This window comes from Rhinolophus hipposideros, assembly GCF_964194185.1.
Source record: "Rhinolophus hipposideros genome assembly, chromosome: 7".
NCBI classification, from domain to species: Eukaryota; Metazoa; Chordata; class Mammalia; order Chiroptera; family Rhinolophidae; genus Rhinolophus; species Rhinolophus hipposideros.
Window position 1 is genome coordinate 79,704,891 of NC_138053.1, and position 16,810 is coordinate 79,721,700.

General features: G+C 42.5%; 1 protein-coding gene across 2 annotated transcripts in view; it reads left to right on the forward strand.

The window, feature by feature from the left end:
- The first annotated feature begins 983 nt into the window (after window positions 1–983).
- The window catches only part of GOLPH3 (golgi phosphoprotein 3), a 49,456-nt gene continuing 33,629 nt past the window's right edge, over window positions 984–16,810 (forward strand). The window contains exon 1 of one of the 2 annotated variants that reach the window (XM_081053219.1): window positions 984–1,946. In XM_081053219.1, the coding sequence (XP_080909345.1) occupies window positions 1,722–1,946 (225 nt within the window). In that variant the 5' untranslated portion in view covers window positions 984–1,721. The remainder of the gene's footprint in view (window positions 1,947–16,810) is intronic. The other variant, XM_081053218.1, reaches the window with a different exon arrangement.

Genomic DNA, 16,810 nt, shown 5'->3' on the forward strand with positions numbered 1-16,810 from the left:
GAGAGAGAGAGAGAGAGAGAGAGAGAGAGAGAGAGAGAGACAGCAAAGACTTTTATGACCTAGCCTAAGAAGTCACACAATCACACCTGCCACATTCTATTTGTTTGAAGAGAGTCACTAAGTCTGGCCCACACAGGGGGAGGGGAATTAGGTTTCCCCTTTTGAGAGGAGGAGTATCAGAGAATATGTTGGCTATTTGGGAAAGAAAGAAAAAAAAAATCGAACAGGATATGAATGGGAGAAATTGGTTGAGGTGAAATAGACCTTTGCCCAGAATGACAGGGAAAAGGGAGGGTCTACTTTGTGCTCACCCTGCTCAGTCCTCCCCACCCCAGTAGCTTAAGCATTCTCACTTTCCAGGGCTTGAGGTGGTGGTGGTGTGACCAGTAGTTTTGGATAATGGTTTTCTGGAAGGGGGAGAAATCTGTAGCCAGAATTTCTACGGGATGGCTTTACGGCTTAATCATTTATTATAGCTTAAGTCCTGTTACAACAATATATTTCTATGTAAACCATTCTGCAGTCAAAGCCTGTGGTCATGGTTGATTTTAAATAAGATGCAATTCCATTTCTAGATAACGTTTTACTTACAAGCTCCACCCTTCCCACCCTCCTGTCCGTTTTGACATTTATTCTTTAACATAACTTGCACAGTCAAGCACGCGCAGAGGATTTAACCTAGTACTGAAATTGAGGGAGATTCAATGTGCACAAAGACGTGGCATGAAACTCAACAGGTTTATTGTCTGTCTATAAAGTTCGTTTCGGTCGAGTATACCGACATGAGCAGTACTAACTGTACTCACGGCGCCCCGGTCACTTTACAAGTCGGGGGGCGAGGAAAACAGTTTGACAAACAAACCGATTCAATCTGTTCCCATCTCTTTTTATGCAGTGATACACCTGGAAAACACCAAGGGCACTTTCAAGCCGTCGAAGGGCAGCTGCTGCTCCTGGAGGGTCCGGGAATGGGGGCAGAGGACGCGTCCTCTCCTCGCTCCAACTGCAGCGAGCAAAGTCCTTTCTGTGTCTCGCGGGGACTCCGAGCTGTAAGCCGGGTCCCCGCAACCCCGGCCAAGGCCAACTCCGAGGATGGTGATGTCTGGGAGCTAAGGGCACAGCTGGAGGCTGACCGCAGTCCACGCTTGCTAGGCCACGGCTCCCGCGGCCCGTGGCTCCAGCCCGGGTTTCCTGCGGGGAGACCCGCGGAGGGAGGACACGTCACGGGAGGGGCTCCGCCGGCCGGATGGCGAAGGGACGCCCGGGAAAGGCCGAGACGCGGCGCACACCCGAGGGCCGGGAGCCGCCCGAGGTCCGCCGGCCCCCGCCCGCCCGCCCGCCGCTTCCGGCGCCCTCGGGTCCTGCCCGGCGCCGGCGGTGCCACATCCTCCGGTGACGTCAGCCAGCGCCGCCATATTGGAAAAGCGCCGCCGCCGCCGCTGCCGCCGCCGCCGCCGCCGCCGCCGCCGCCGCCGGGTGTTCGGGCTGCCTCCGGGGCTGCGGCCGCGGGAAGGAAGGAGCCCCCTCTCGCCCCGCCGACACCCGGCCCGTCCGCTCCGCCCCGGCCCGTCTCCCCATGCCTGCCCCCCGCCCCGCTGCCGACGGACGTCGCCCCAGCACCGGGATTTAACACGGAAGCCCGGGTCGGGGACCGCGGGGGGGGGGTCGGAGGGAGACCCGGTAGGTCCGCGTCCCTTCGGCCCGGCGCCGAGGCGGGAGCCATGACCTCGCTGACCCAGCGCAGCTCGGGCCTGGTGCAGCGGCGCACGGAGGCCTCCCGCACCGCGGCCGACAAGGAGCGGGCGGCGGGCGGCGGCGGCGGCGGCGGCGAGGAGGACGCGCAGAGCCGCCGCGACGAACAGGACGAGGACGACAAGGGCGACTCCAAGGAAACGCGGCTGACCCTGATGGAGGAGGTGCTCTTGCTGGGCCTCAAGGACCGAGAGGTGCGGGCAGGGCTGGGGTGGCCGGTGCGGGGCCCGGGCGTCCGCCCTCCGAGCTCCGAGCGCCGCGCCCGGCAGCGCCCCGCAGACGGCTCGCGGTGCCCCTTCCTCCTGGCGCGTCGCCCCTGTGCTGCGGCCCCCCGGGCGGCCTGCAGGTCTTCCCCGCCGCTTTCCGCGTGTTGGATACGCCACGTACACCCGGTTCCAACCCCCACCTGCCCGTGGGAGCCAAACACCTGGCGCCGCCAGCGCCCCGAACGCCGGGGCTTTGCAGGTTTTAGGACCGGGGGGGGGGGCCCACAGATCCGCTTTCTGGGAGACTGGTGTTTTTTTTTTTTTTTTTTTTTTGTTTTTTAAAAGGAGTACTGTTTGGAATTTTGAAAAATGTCGGTGAAATGTTAAGGGAGGCAGAGTTGTTTCACCGATAAAGTTAAAAAAGTCCCACAAAAATCCTCGTGACCACTCTCGGAAAATGACTTTCTAGGTAAACCGGCTTTGGGGGAGGTGGTGTTCCGTCGCGCGTTTACGCTTTCTCGCTTGACTGTTTCTTCTCCCGAAAGTCTTGCCGCCGTCTCCAGGGAGGGCTTTTGCGTGGGGTGCTGGAAGCGCGGGGTTTGTGATTCGGTGAAAGGCCTCAAAGCCTTCGGTAGGTTAAAGGGGAGTTCTGTGCATTCTGACTTTGCAAGGTTGTTTTCACCCAAATACCTTGGGAGAATTTTCCCATAAAGAGAAGTTGAACAAACTGCTGCAGTGGACACTTTATACACTCACCGCCTAGGTTTTATCATGAACATTTTTGCTGTATTTGCTTTATCACATATCCGCCTGTCTACAAAAATGGCTGTTTAGAACCCGCAGACAATCAGAGAGATGGTTCGTTTGTCCAGAGAGGGTTTGTCTAAGTCAGGGGTGTCCAAATTGCAGCCCGCAATCCACTTTTTATTGGCCTGCAGCAAATTCCAAAAATATATTTACTTGACTTAAATAAACCAGGTGAGGCAATACTACTTCACCTCGAGTGAGTGGCCTGGCAGTTTGTGTATTGTACCGCACATGGCCCTTGGTGAAAAACGTTGAAAAAAGGTTGGACACCCCTGGTCTAAATCATTATATGGTAGAGTGGTTTCAGGAGCTTAGTTTATCTCAGCATGAAAACCACAGACATTTTGAGAGTCAGAAAAATACCTAAGTATTTTTTCTTTTTGAAAATTTAGTTTTAAATAAATTCTAGTTGACAGACAGGATTATATTAGTTTCAGGTGTACCATAATCTGTTTTGATTTTAAGAAAGTTTTCCCAATTCACGAAGGTGGGCAAAAAAATCTAATCCTCATAAGACAACTTAGTCTGACTTCACCAAAACTTAAAATCAGATAGAGGTGAGGTTTATACGGACTGTTTGTGGACTCCTGATATTTAGTAATCTAATGATAACTAAAGTTTACCTTGATAGAATTGCCTAGAGCATTTGCAATATCTGGGTTTCTCATTTGCTCAGGTTTTACTAAGATGACATGAAAAAAGGTTGTGTCCCTCTGGCTGTGAAATGGGCCTCGTATCTGTTTATTCATTACTGAGTTATGATGAAATCGGGCTGTATGTGAAATTCCTTTTTGTTGTTTAGAAAAACAAACTAGATGTGCAGTGTCCTAGAAATATGGTTTTAGAAAGTATCAACTTGCCGGGACAAAAGTACCATTTTAGAAAAACAAAATGAAATAAAGAAGTCATCAATATTCCTGAGTGAGTATTTTAGTTTATACTTCTTGAGACTTTTCTGTGAGGTTATGTCTTGTGTAAAACTAAAACTTAAAAAAACTAAAACCCAAATTTTTGGACTTTTGAGTCACTCTGCGTGAGAAATCATGGTGAGAAAGTACCTTTTTGTTGTGGTGTGTTACTCTAAATCTGTAAGCAAAAGCATAGTAACATGCTATTTCCCTGTGATTGGTTTTCATGAAGATAATCTAAAGAATTTATATGTTGAAGCTGAAGGGTACTTAAAAAATTCAGACAATTTAAAGTTCTTCGGTGGCAGATAATTGAAACTACCTGTTGTGTTTGTGTCAGGAATCACTATACTTTGCCATGTCATGGCCAAGATCCAAACACTTGCTAATTCTGAGTATTTCTTGCTGATTTCAACAACCCCATAGGGATTATCCCCCTCTTTTCAGGCAAGTCCAGGGAGTTGAAGTGGAGGTGGGTGGCTTTGGGATTTTACATTGCTTTAAATTTGTTTTAGGAATAAACTTACATATTTTTTCCTGTCCTCATGTTTTCACATATTAATAACCATCCCTGTCAACTCATCCATTCATGTTTTTCTCTTTTGGAGGTCCTCCCCACCCCCGACCCCCCATATCTTCAACTTGTATCACTCTTTAAGGGTAGGAATTACTCTCTTACCTAGGGCCTAGACATTTATGCTTGTTAATGTTAGAGCTTAATTTACTACTTTGATATTAACAAGTTCATAACTTATTACTTTAATTTTTTATTGTTTTAACTTAGCATCCATATTTGTAATATCTGGGTACTCTTTTTTTTTTTTTTTTTTTCTTTTTCGGGAACCGAACCGGTGGCCTTTGGAGTTAGGGACTTGGAGCTCTAACCGCTTGAGCCACCGGGCCAGCCCCATCTGGGTACTCTTAAGATGTTTAAAAGCTAAACTTTAAGGCTAGGCAGGTCATTAATGATGGACACATTTTATATGGGGAGGGGCAAAAAAATGTACACAAGTGGACACTGGTCAACGTTGCTCAAGCAGTAGTTCGCCATAATCAATCAGAAATGTCTGGATGCTGATGGTAACCACTTTGAGCACCTTTGTTTTTTTTTCCCAAGTCAAGTTGTTGTCCTTTCAGTCTTAGTTGTGGAGGGCGCAGCTCAGCTCCAGCTCCAGTTGCCGTTGTTAGTTGTAGGCGGCGCAGCTCACCGTCCCTTGCAGGACTCGAGGAGTTGAACTGGCAACCTTGTGGTTGAGAGGACAAGCTCCAACCAACTGAGCCATTCGGGAGCTCAGCAGCAGCTCAGCTCAAGGTGCCATGTTCGATCTTAGTTACAGGGGGCGCAGCCCACCATTCCTTGCAGGACTCGAGGAGTTGAACTGGCAACCTTGTGGTTGAGAGCCCACTGCCCCATGTGGGAATCGAACCTTTGGAGTTAGGAGCACGGAGCTCCAACCGCCTGAGCCACCGGGCCGGCCCTGAGCACCTTTTGTGATTGCAGAAGTCAAACGTGACTTGTATTCATCTTTGGTTATCGATATATATTGAGTATTACAATTTTAATAGTTTTTTTCCTTTTTTAAAATGTGTATACAGTTTTTTTGGTGCCCTCTGTATATGTGATCTCACTGATATGAAATCAAAATAATCAAAGAATTTTAAAGAAATTGTGAAATGATGAAATTAGTTTGATTTTGTAAAAAAGCTGAGGCTTAAGGCTTTTTGAAACTACTTTTTGTTGAATAAACGTGCAGAAAAGTACATATATCATAAGTGTGATGAATTTTCACAAACTCACCATACCTGTTAAACCAGTATCTAGGTCAAGAAACAGAACATGACCAGCTCTTTAAGAGCCCTGTTTGATTTCCGCTCACTGCCTAGTCCTCAAAGGTCACCACTAGCTTGACTTTAGAATTCAGCATTGTCGCATTTCGCCCAACGAGCGTTGTGGGGAGCGAGGAGGGCGGCGCAGGGTTAAGAAAAGACTGTAGCCATGAATGGAGTGCCGGTGGGGCCAAGGGACTCTAGTTAGGTGGGGAAGCAAAGGAGATAAAGCTTATCTATCTCAAGATCTGTGAATCCCGTACATTATAATAGGAAACTGATTCAAGCCTGTCACCCTTGCCCGCAGTAAGTCTCAGGATGTATGTACTTCCCCAAGGGACAAAACCTTTATGCATATGAATAGATGGAGAGCACATCATTGAGTCACTTCCCCTGCAGGTTGTGGGAAGGAATGTAGCCACCGAGGCCGAGGCTCTCCTTAGCCGGGGAGGTTTGTAGCCTGTGCCCACCTCTATCGACCCCGTGGGTTCTCCTGTTGGTCTCCACTCGACTGCACCTGGCTTGAGTTGTCCCCGCTGTGGGGAATGTTACTCGTCATTGGCTGACCAGCCATCTTGCTGCGTTCAAACAGAGACATGAGGTGCAAACACAAAGGTGAAGCAAAGTCCCTGAAAGGATCCGTCTCACCGACTCTCCTTTCTTTAGGGGCAGGTACGAGGAGACAGACGGGTAGGCTGCTGTGTGGCAACATAGAATAATTTTGCCAGTTTTTGTACTTTTCATTATATCTTGCTTTTGTTCAGCATTGTTTGTGAGGTTCATCCATATTGTGTGAGGTTGTCATTTGTTCCTTCTCATGTATAATCTACAATATTTAAAAAGTTACTTTGACTTATCTCCTGAGTCTGGTGTTCTCCCTCTCCCTTCTTTACTGAATAGAAGAAGGCTCAGCTTGCCAATAAGCAAATAGTCTGGCTTCACATTACCCGTTACGGGGTGACTCTAAAGTCATCGTGAGAAGTTCTTTTTTTCCCTCTATATTAAGTACACGTTTTTTTACCAATGACTTTCCTTTCTGGCTTTTATTAAAATACAGATGCCGGAGCCCTTCTTGGGATGCTGGTGCTCAGCCTGGGTGGAGCCTCAGTGACGTAGGTATTGACCTAAATCTTCAGAGGCCACAGCAAGGATGGTAGATAGGTTTAAACTTGAATTCAACTCCCAAACGGTTAGCAAGATTTCTGTAATCTCCCCCGTTTAAGGGGGAGGGGCAGTAAATGAGCCAGGTATTTTCCTTTCCTCAACTATTTAATTTTCCATAGATGACTCCAGTAGTCAGAGTGTTTGCAGAACACCTCACTATTACCTCCAATAACTGGTATCATGTACTTTTAAATGTCTTTGTTGGTGGCAAATTTTAGAGCTTTAAGGTTGGATTTGATTATTTTAAATGACCTGGTGTAATTTAGAGTGATCCTGTGAAGTAGCAGAAATTGAAAGAGGTTGTGTAGTCCAGGTCTGAGGTGCGTCCATTGTACATAATTATTTAAGCTCTCGGAGCCCCAAAGTTCTCTGGTAATGATAGAGGTAACAGTCCTCTGCCACGTGGTTCTGATTGGATTGTTGCGGACGTTTATTGTTTTACTCTTCACCAAGATTTCCCCCAGTTTTGACTGGCATTTAGGGCATTCCCCATTGTGTGTAGCCCAGGATGCCTGTTGAACCATTTACCCCTTCTCTTTTGTGGTGTAGCCAGACCTAGACGTTTCCAGCCAGATGTTTTCTTCCTGAGCTTTGGCTCTTGAGAGCAGAACAGACTGTGAGGTTCTTCTGGAGACTTGTCAGAGTAGTGTGGTCTGTGTATCAGACTATTCCTTGAGATCAGACTGTTCTCTGACATGGTTCTTTGAGCTTCTTTCTCCCTAGCATGTTGGTGCTCTGTCTTCCATTCTTGATTTTCCAGGCCCATTTCAATTTTGTAACCTTCAAGAGCTGTCCAGTAAAGTTCGGTTTTAAAGATAGTCAGTCAGTTACTGATGTTTCTAAAGCTTGGAGCCAAGAACCCTAATGCAGTATTTTCACTCTGTATCTTCAAAAACAGGTAGGTACTTGAGCTGGATAATATACACTTTGGGTGAAATACTTAAGTCTAAAATGATGGAACTGACCTTTGTGTGGCTTTTAAACTGGCTTCAACGATGGATCCCATAGATGCGTTCCATTTTTGGAATAAGTTTCCCAAGGTCTCTACTTTGAACTGCAATACTTATTGAGATATATAATTTTTTATAATTCTCCTTACTACATATACATGCCTTCTTACTGTACATGCAGTGACATGAGTATACACCATCTCTGCATATCACATCTGTTGAGAAATTCATTCAACAAATATTCAGAATTTCAAGATGTGCTAAGATTTTAGTGACTTAAAGTATAATAAAGACTTCTGAGTTTTTGAATTTTGCGATTCCTTTATTAATACAAATAATATTCCCTTCATAGTTTTGAAAGATTTGATCTTTATTTTTGCAGGTGTGTTTAAGAGTAGGTACACAAGTATGAGAAATATAGGATCTCAAAAATTAGTTTTTAGAGTCCATTGAACTGTTTGTACCTTTTAAACAAAATTTTATCCTTTTGAAACCCCTTTTCAGTGTCTTGGGATTCTTTCAGTGTGGCCCAAACACTCACTGACTCATCTTACAACTCATGATAATATTTGATGCTTACTGATTATAGACCATCTGATCCTGTGTGGATCATTTGAGATTATCTTTTACAATTGTACTTTTAAATTATTTTGATTAAATTTTGAAATATTTGGGCAGTTTTTCTGATATTTAAAGAATGGACTATTACAGTGTCAGCTTACATGTAAGTCTCAAAAGACTCTAAATGCGTCATGCTTGTGCTGTTACGTTAAACTTTTGGCCCAGCGCCTTTATGTCCAAGCTTACTTTCCCTACTTTCTACCAGCATGATTTTTCTGCTGTTAATCAGAGTAAATGGTATCAATCAGGGTTGTATTAATCTTTGCTTAGGGGATTTTATTTTCATGTGAGGCTCTTTTTGAAGCAGCACCAAGAGACTGCTTATTCCCATGTTTCTCTCATTTAATGTAAAGAGAAGTAACAGAGATGGGAGCCTGGCTTTATTTTGAAATTGATGTTTGTGGCTCCAGTAAATATTGAGGTTTTAATTTAGGTATTACAGATATATACAGAAAATAGGCTGTTTCTCTTCTTATTTGTTGTTTGGTAAGCCTAATCTGTAAGAATACAATTAATACTACAGTACATTACATTACCAATAAGAATGCTCCTTAAGCTTAAAAATTTATATTTTAAATGAAAAAATGAACTTTTATACTTAATAAATGTATTTGGTTTACATATTCCTTTAATAGAGAAGTTCTTAAATTGGAATTAACAGTTGGAGTTGAGGGACTCTGAACACTCTTGCAATTGTGTGTGTGTTGTGTGTGTGTATTTCCCTGAAGAAAGAGCATATAGCTTTCATTAGATACTCAAAGCATATAGTGAACTAGAAGGTTAAATTAGTGAATAGGAACCGTTACTTTGTTTTAGTTTTAAGTTTTTGCTTTGTTTTGTCTTTTTTTTTTTCTTCCTGAAAATTGACTAAAGAAAATTCTGGATTTCCATATTGCAGTGAGTTGGATTTTGAGTTCTTTGATATTTGAGATATGAAGCCAAAATTTCGGTAGCCTGGCCATCTTGCTAAATGGCATTTACAAGCTGTGTAACTACCACATCTATAATTCTAACAATTTTTATGCATTCATCAAATATTTGAGATGGGGCCTTGACTAGGTGTACATATTAGGAAGGGCTCTATCTTCAATCCCATTTGATTTTAGTTCTGTGGGTCAAAACTCATATAGTAAACTACAAAACTAAGTTGGATTGCTGTTCTAGAATTTTTAATAGTGATATCTTACTTAGGCTGGCATATGCTACCACTCAATAAATATTAAGTATTTTCAGTGAGGGCAATGTCTTTCCAAAGGGAACGAAAATTGGTTCTGGGGGTGGTGGTAAACAATTCTTATTTTTACATATAAAGCTTAGATACACACAGTATGTAAACAGATACACAGTGTATCCATCTTATTAAAATTTCATAGGGGAGGGATGGTTAGGAAGAAAAAGTCTGAAAAAGCTTTGGAGAGTGATAACGGAAAAAAAAGGTTGAGAAACACTGAAATTAATCAATATTGAAAATACAGCTCTTTCTCTGATACGAATTTTTATTGTAATAGGATTTGTTTTGTAGTTCAGTTGTAGGAGGAACAATTGTAGCACACTCAAGTGTAGGAAGTTGGGAGTTTAATTTTTAGGTCAAATTGTTTCTTGTTGGTTGATAATGTATAGGTAAACTCTTGTGTTCTCCCATCCATTAGCCTCCGGGAGGGACTGGAAATGAACGGACTGCATATAAATTGCTAATGGTTATTTTTACATAGGTTTCAATTTCTAGTTCCAGTTTCTTATACCATATTAAGAAAATAAACTCAGAAATAACATTTAAGAATTTAACTTAAATCCAGGCAGTCACTGAGTTTTCAGTCACTGAGTTTGCTGTTTAATTTTTGTATCTATATCCTATTATATAAAATGGAAACAGAGCTTTAGTGTCCATATATTCAGTTCAGTCCAACTATTGAATACCTATGTGCCAGTCTCTTTGCTAGGTGAGGATACCAAGAAAAATGTTTTACTCTCAAGCATCCTGTCTGTGTAGAAGACCAATGTGCAAATGATTGCAGTAATGTAATTGCTAACTTTAATGGAAGTATATGTTCAGTTCAGTAGGGATGTGGGGGGGATGCCTTGGATCAGGAGCCAAGAGATGGTGCCCTATCCTGGATTCCCAGCCTTGCCCTTGACTAGTTAGAGAAGAACTAGGATACATGATTTCAGTTCTTAGACCTTCAGTTTCTCCCTGGGCAAAATGGGCCTGCATTTGTGAGCTGTCCTGGAACTTCTAAATTGTAGGGATCCAATGAATTGGCATCTGTGCGAATGTTTTGAAAACTGCATGGTGCTGAACAATGCAAATGGTAATTACCTAGCCTAGAGAAGTGAATTGAAATTTATAGTGATTAAAATTTATAGTGATTAAAGCTTGACAAATATTTAGTTTTTATTTCAATTTTATTATTTTACAATTTTATTATTTCTTGACCCTCTTATACTTTATCCGCTGAGCTTAGTGAACTTTCCATTAAAATGCAATGCATTTGTCCTGAACAAGCCAACTTTTTTGGTAATCCCTAGCCATCCTGGCTGGGAAATCTGGAAATCTGAACTACCACTTGACTTCTTTTCTTAGGCCAAGTCCTGAGTCTACCTTGAATAATTCTTATAGATATTGCTAACTCTGCAGAGCTGTCAGAAGCCTTGAAACTTCCAAAATTATAAATGATTCTAATGACAATACATGTAAAGGGGCTAGCATAGTTGGTGCAACGTAAGTATTGGGTTTCAAAAAGTCTTCAGGCTGGCTCTAAGTCAGAAAGCTTTGAAAGCTTTGACCTCTTCCAACACCTAATCAACATTTCTTCCCACCTTTTGCTGTTCCCACCTCCTGTTTTTCATGCTCCCTGCCCTTCTTAGGAAGAGGGTGTCTGTCCTTCCTGTAAGTTCAGGCCAGAATCTTCTCTGAATGTGGTATGGCTGGGTCCCCTGGAAAAGGCATTGGCCCATTGGCCCATAATTGGCCCATAATGGGCCCATATGGGTCCATTGGCCCATAATTAGCCCTTTTTTAAAAATTTATCTTTTGAAAAAATTTTCCTATTCCCTCTGTTTAAAAATATATTTTTTTAAATTTATTTTTCAGTTACAGTTGACATACAATGTTACATTGGTTTCAGGTGTACAAGATAGTGATTAGACATTTGTATACTTTATGAAGTGATCTCCTTGATAAGACTATTACCCACCTGGCACCATGCATAGTTATTACAGTATTATTGACGATATTCACTATGCTGTACGTAACATCCCCGTGACTTTTGTTTGTTTGTCTGTTTTTATTCCTCGTGACTGTTTTTGTAACTGGCAATTTGTACATCTAATCCCCTCCCCTTTTTTACCCATTCTTCCCCTCCCCCTCCCATCTGGCAACCATCAAAATCTTCTGTGTATCTGTTTTGTTTTTGTTTTATTTTGTTTTTCAGATTCCTCATAACTGAAATAATATGGTATTTGTCTTTTTCTGACTTAATTTCACTTGGCATAATTAACACCTTCTAGGTCCATCCGTGTTATTGCAAATGGCAAGATTTCATTTTCTATCGCCGAGTAATATTCCATTGTATATATGTACCACATCTTTTTTATCCATTAGTCTATCAGTGGACACTTGGGTTGCTTCCATATCTCAGCTATTGAAGCTAATGCTGCAGTGAACATAGGGATGTGGAGGAGTACAAGTATGTCTTTTCAAATTAGTGTTTTGGGTTCTTTGGATAAATACCCAGAAGTGGAATTACTGGGTCCTTCTTTGTCTCTTGTTATAGGCTTTGTTATAAAGTCTTTTTATCTGATACAAGTAGTGCTACTTCTGCCCTTTTTTTGTTTCGATTTGCATGAAATATCTTTTTCCATCCCTTTCCTTTCAGTCTGTGTCTAGATTTGAAGGGGGTCTCTTGTAGGCAGCATATGTATGCATCTTGTTTTCTTACCCATTCAGCACCCTCTGTCTTTTGATTGGAGCATTTATTCCATTTACATTTAAAGTAATTATTGAGAGGGGGGTAATTATTGCCATTCTGTTATTCGTATTTTTAATCTTTTTTTCTTTTTCTTAAAGAAGTCCCTTTAACATTTCTTGTAGTGCTGGTTTAGTGGTGATGAACTCCTAGCCTTTTCTTGTCTGGGAACCTCCAGATTTCTTAGATCATATTTTGGCTGATGCTTTAGCCTGGTCCCTGGAAAAGTGGCCCCCTTTTCCCATTCCTATGCAATTCAGCGGAAATTTTTTTTTTTAATCATCTTAATAGAGGGTAGGAGAAGAGAATTCATTTGAAGGGAGGAGTTCCTCATGTGGGTTATTGCCTAGATTTCAAAAGGAAAGGGAAAAATGGTTCTGTTATCAGTGGTGGTAGAGTGGGTGGGAGAGCTGAGCGCTGTGGGGAATGGGATCAAAGAAACATACAGTTGGGGTTGTGACCAAAGAGGAACAATGGAAATGGTAGGAAACACTTTAGGGAGATGATTTTTGAGCAGAATTTTGAATGATATGTAGTATGTGACTTGGCAGAAATCTAGCATTCTAGGCAGGATATATTACGATGGCATATGTATGAACATAACTAGATAGGAAAGTTATCCTTAAAAATGGTGTTATTTTACATAGCTAAAGAAGAAAATCTAAGTTCTTTAATAATGAGAACTAAGTTGCGAGGGGAATTGTGTGTGGAATAAGGAAAATGAAAAGTTATTAGTACCTTATGACTTTTATACATAGTTGGAAATAATATTGGAGGCAGTTGTAGATTTTAACGATAGCAATAATAATGTGAAACTGGATTTTTAAAAAGACCGTTCTTTTATGCGAATAAAGGATAGATAGATGGAAAAGTTGGAGGCAGAAAGATTGGTTAGTAGGTTTGAGGGTATTAGAATTTGTGAAATGTGGTGCCTGGGTCTTGGATAAAGAGGGAACAGAATTGACCAGAAAGACAGTTTTTAGAGAAGAACTATAAGGATTTAATTACAGTTAAGCTTAGACAGAGAAGATGATTGGTTTGAATCTAAAGAACCAGTAGGGAGTAATGCTGTCTTTCTTATACTAGTCTGTGCTCATTGTGGAGAAAGATTTAGAAAATGTAGATTACGGAAGAGAAAAATGAACCCATAATTCTTTTATTCCTTCAACACGTTTATGGAGTATTTACTATATGCTAGGCACACTATACTAGGAAAAACATATATAAGCAGATACGTATGTGTATAATTACTCACGATGCTTAATTACTAGGAAGGAAAATTAGAGGGTGTAGTTGTGAGCATGGGTGTGGTAGGGGAGGGCACAGGGAAGGACTTTCCAAGGAAATGGTATTTAGGGTGAGACCCAAAGAATGAGGAAGAGCCACATAGAGTGAAGACAGACTAGTAGCTTCGAGGGCTCAGCTTGATTTTAGGAACTGAAAGATGGTTCAGGCAGGAGTGGTGCTGTGTGAAGGGAGGCCTGAGATGATTGACAGCGAGGGCCGGACACCCGGGGCCTCACAAGTCATGTTAACAATTTTGTGTATTACACTAAGTGTAGTAGAGGAACCAGTGAAGGGTTTTGGGGAGTGACATACCCAGTCTTCTTTAAAAAAAAAAAAAAAGTTCTGTGTGGAGAATGGACTGAAGAAGGCAAGAATTGGAAGTTGGGCAATAACGTTTTGGTTATTATATTTTTCTAGTCTTATTTTAAATGCTTTGGCTCATCTTCACTTTATTGAAAACAAACAAAAAAAATCTCATTCCAGTACTATTTCGTAACCGTTTTCTATTATTGATACAGTGACCTCCTTTCCATGTTAGTAAATACGGATTTTCATGGTGTGTACTCATGGGAAAAACTTCAAATGGCACAGTGCGGAATAAGGTCCCGTTATTTGTAATGACTTCATGATAGAACATGATTTGATGTACCACAAATAATAGTTGTGTATATATGGTCAGGTTGTGGACCTTCATTTATTTTTCTATGGAAAAATGATATTTAATGATATGGAAATCACGTTATTACTTCAGGCCTTCATGTTTGTATTAGCAGATTCTCCTATATAGGGTCTTCCTTTCTCTCCCAGGCAGCCCGTTCTTAGTCATCTTTTGATGCCCATACGAAGCTCTGTTTGCGTTATTCTGCCCCATAGGCAATGTTATGGCTCTCACGTCCCTTTGCTTAGCATTGGGTACCTGGCACCTAGCTCTGCGCCTCATGTGCCGTGTGCGTTAGTCTGCTGCGGCAGCCATAGCAAAATACCTACAGAATTGGTTGGTTTGAACAAAGGAAATTTATTTCTCCCAGTTGTGGAGGCTGGAAGGCAGAGATCAGGGTCCCTGAATGTCAGGTTCTGTGAGCTTCCTCTCGCTGTGTCCTCCCTCACAGGGCAGAGACAGAATCTTCTAAGAGCATTGAGCCATCGTGAGAGCCCTCCCCTCATGTCTCCATCTAAACCTCATTGTCTCAAAGGCTCCCTCTCCAATCCCATCACGTGGGGGTTAGGGCTTTAAAATACGAATTTTGGGGGAATGCAATTCAGTTCATAGCAGCTTGTTTTTGGAATGAAGAATGAACGAATGCCATTTATTCATGTCAGTATTTATCACATTAAATTAAAATTATTTTCTTTTTATTCTGTGCCTTGTATCTTAGTCATTTTTATCGCCGCTGCTTGACACTCAATAGATGTTTATTGAATTAAAATTATATTTTATTTCGAGAATTAAAAAAGTTTTTTACTTCATGAGATTTTGTGCCTCTGCCTCCCAAATAGGATTGGTTTTCTGTTAAAAATCATGCAGAGGCCAACATCTGATAAATCACAACACAATGTGATTTGATAGAAAACTCACATGCTTTTGTGATTCTACATACTTTTGAAAATGTCCTCAACGTAAGATACTGCCAGCGGATGCAGTGGTGCCAGCGCTGGAGCCAGAGTCACAGCGCCACGGGGTGACGTACAGCTGCCGGTTCTGGAGTGGGGAAGGGGTCGTACTTCTTCTCTAAACTTCAGATTCTTCAAATGTAAAATGATAATGTTTTACTGGGTTATTTTGAGACAAGATGATAATTTATATATGTGAAAACAGCATTGCAAACTGAAGTGTTAAATTGTGTTGTGTTTGTTAGATAACACATTCATGCTTTCTAGAGAAGAATTAAGACTATGGGAGTATAGTTAGGTCTTGTTAGGAAGATGCTGTTAAATACAGTCTGTAAAATTTCACTAGTCCCAAAAGTGCCTTTTGCCACAAATCCTTTAAAAGACTCATTTGCTTGAGAGGAAGTCAGTTTCTGCTCCAGAGCACATGTTGTTTTGTGCTCTGGGCAGTGAAGGGATCAATGGGAGGTATGGAAAGATCAATGGGAGGTATGGAAAGAAAAAGGAGTAGTACTCCCTTTCTTTTTCCTGGGGCTGAAAGGAGGAAGTACACCTAGATCACCCATTAACAAGTAGCTTTGGAAGGCAAGACACAGTAACAGAGCCAGGGCTTGAGAGACCAGTACAAGCTCCAGCTTTGCCACTCAGGAACTGGCAGGTCCCGTTCACTCCCTTGTGCCTGTTTCATAATATCTCGTGAGAAATGGAAGAACAATACGTGCTTTACAAGGTCTTCTAAGGATTAGACATGGTGTACGCCAAATGCTCAGCCAAGTTTTGACATACAGTTGCTGCTCAGTGTATGGTGGACTGACTTGTGTACATTGGAGAAAAAGATTTGGGAGGATATATGCCAAATGTTAATAGTTTACCCTTAAAGGAGTGGGTGACAGATTGAAAAGGAGGAGGTAGGGACTTGCTTTTCTTTATATACTTGTATTTGAAATTTTTTTAAACAAGTGAGAGTGACAGATGTCTTGAGAAGAGTGTGTAAGTGAGATAAGGAAAGCCCACTGAGTACGATGCTTAAGGAGTCGGTAGAAGAGTGAGCTGTAAAAGCCTGAGAGGTGGGCTGGCCCAGTGGCTCAGGCGGTTGGAGCTCCCTGCTCCTAACTCCTAAGGCTGCTGGTTCTCAACCACAAGGTTGCTGGTTCAACTCCTCGACTCCTGCAAGGGATGGTGGGCTGTGCCCTCTGCAACTAAGACTGAACACGGCACCTTGAGCTGAGCTACTGCTGAGCTCCCGAACGGCTCAGTTGATTGGAGCGCGGGCTCTCAACCACAAGGTTGCCAGTTCGATTCCTTGAGTCCTGCAAGGGATGGTGGGCTGCGCCCCCTGCAACTAGCAACGGCCATTGGACCTGGAGCTGAGCTGCGCCCTCCACAACTAAGACTGAAAGGACAACAACTTGAGTTGGAAAAAAATCCTGGAAGTACACACTGTTCCCCACTAAAGTCCTGTTCCCCTTCCCCAGCCAGGAGCTGGCTAGGAAAACTGGAGAGTGGGGTTAGGAGGGGCGGGGGAGAGAGTGTCAGCAGCCTCAGATGTTCAGATGTTGGCAGTTACTCAGAAGTCTTATTGAGAACTGGATCAGATTGCGTGGGCTGGGAAATGAAAGGGAAGTGGGGGAGACCTATTTTTTGACTATATTTTCAAGGAGTTTTGGGTGAATGGAGGAGGGAGATAGGGCAGGGTTGGTCTGTGTGGGTGTCTG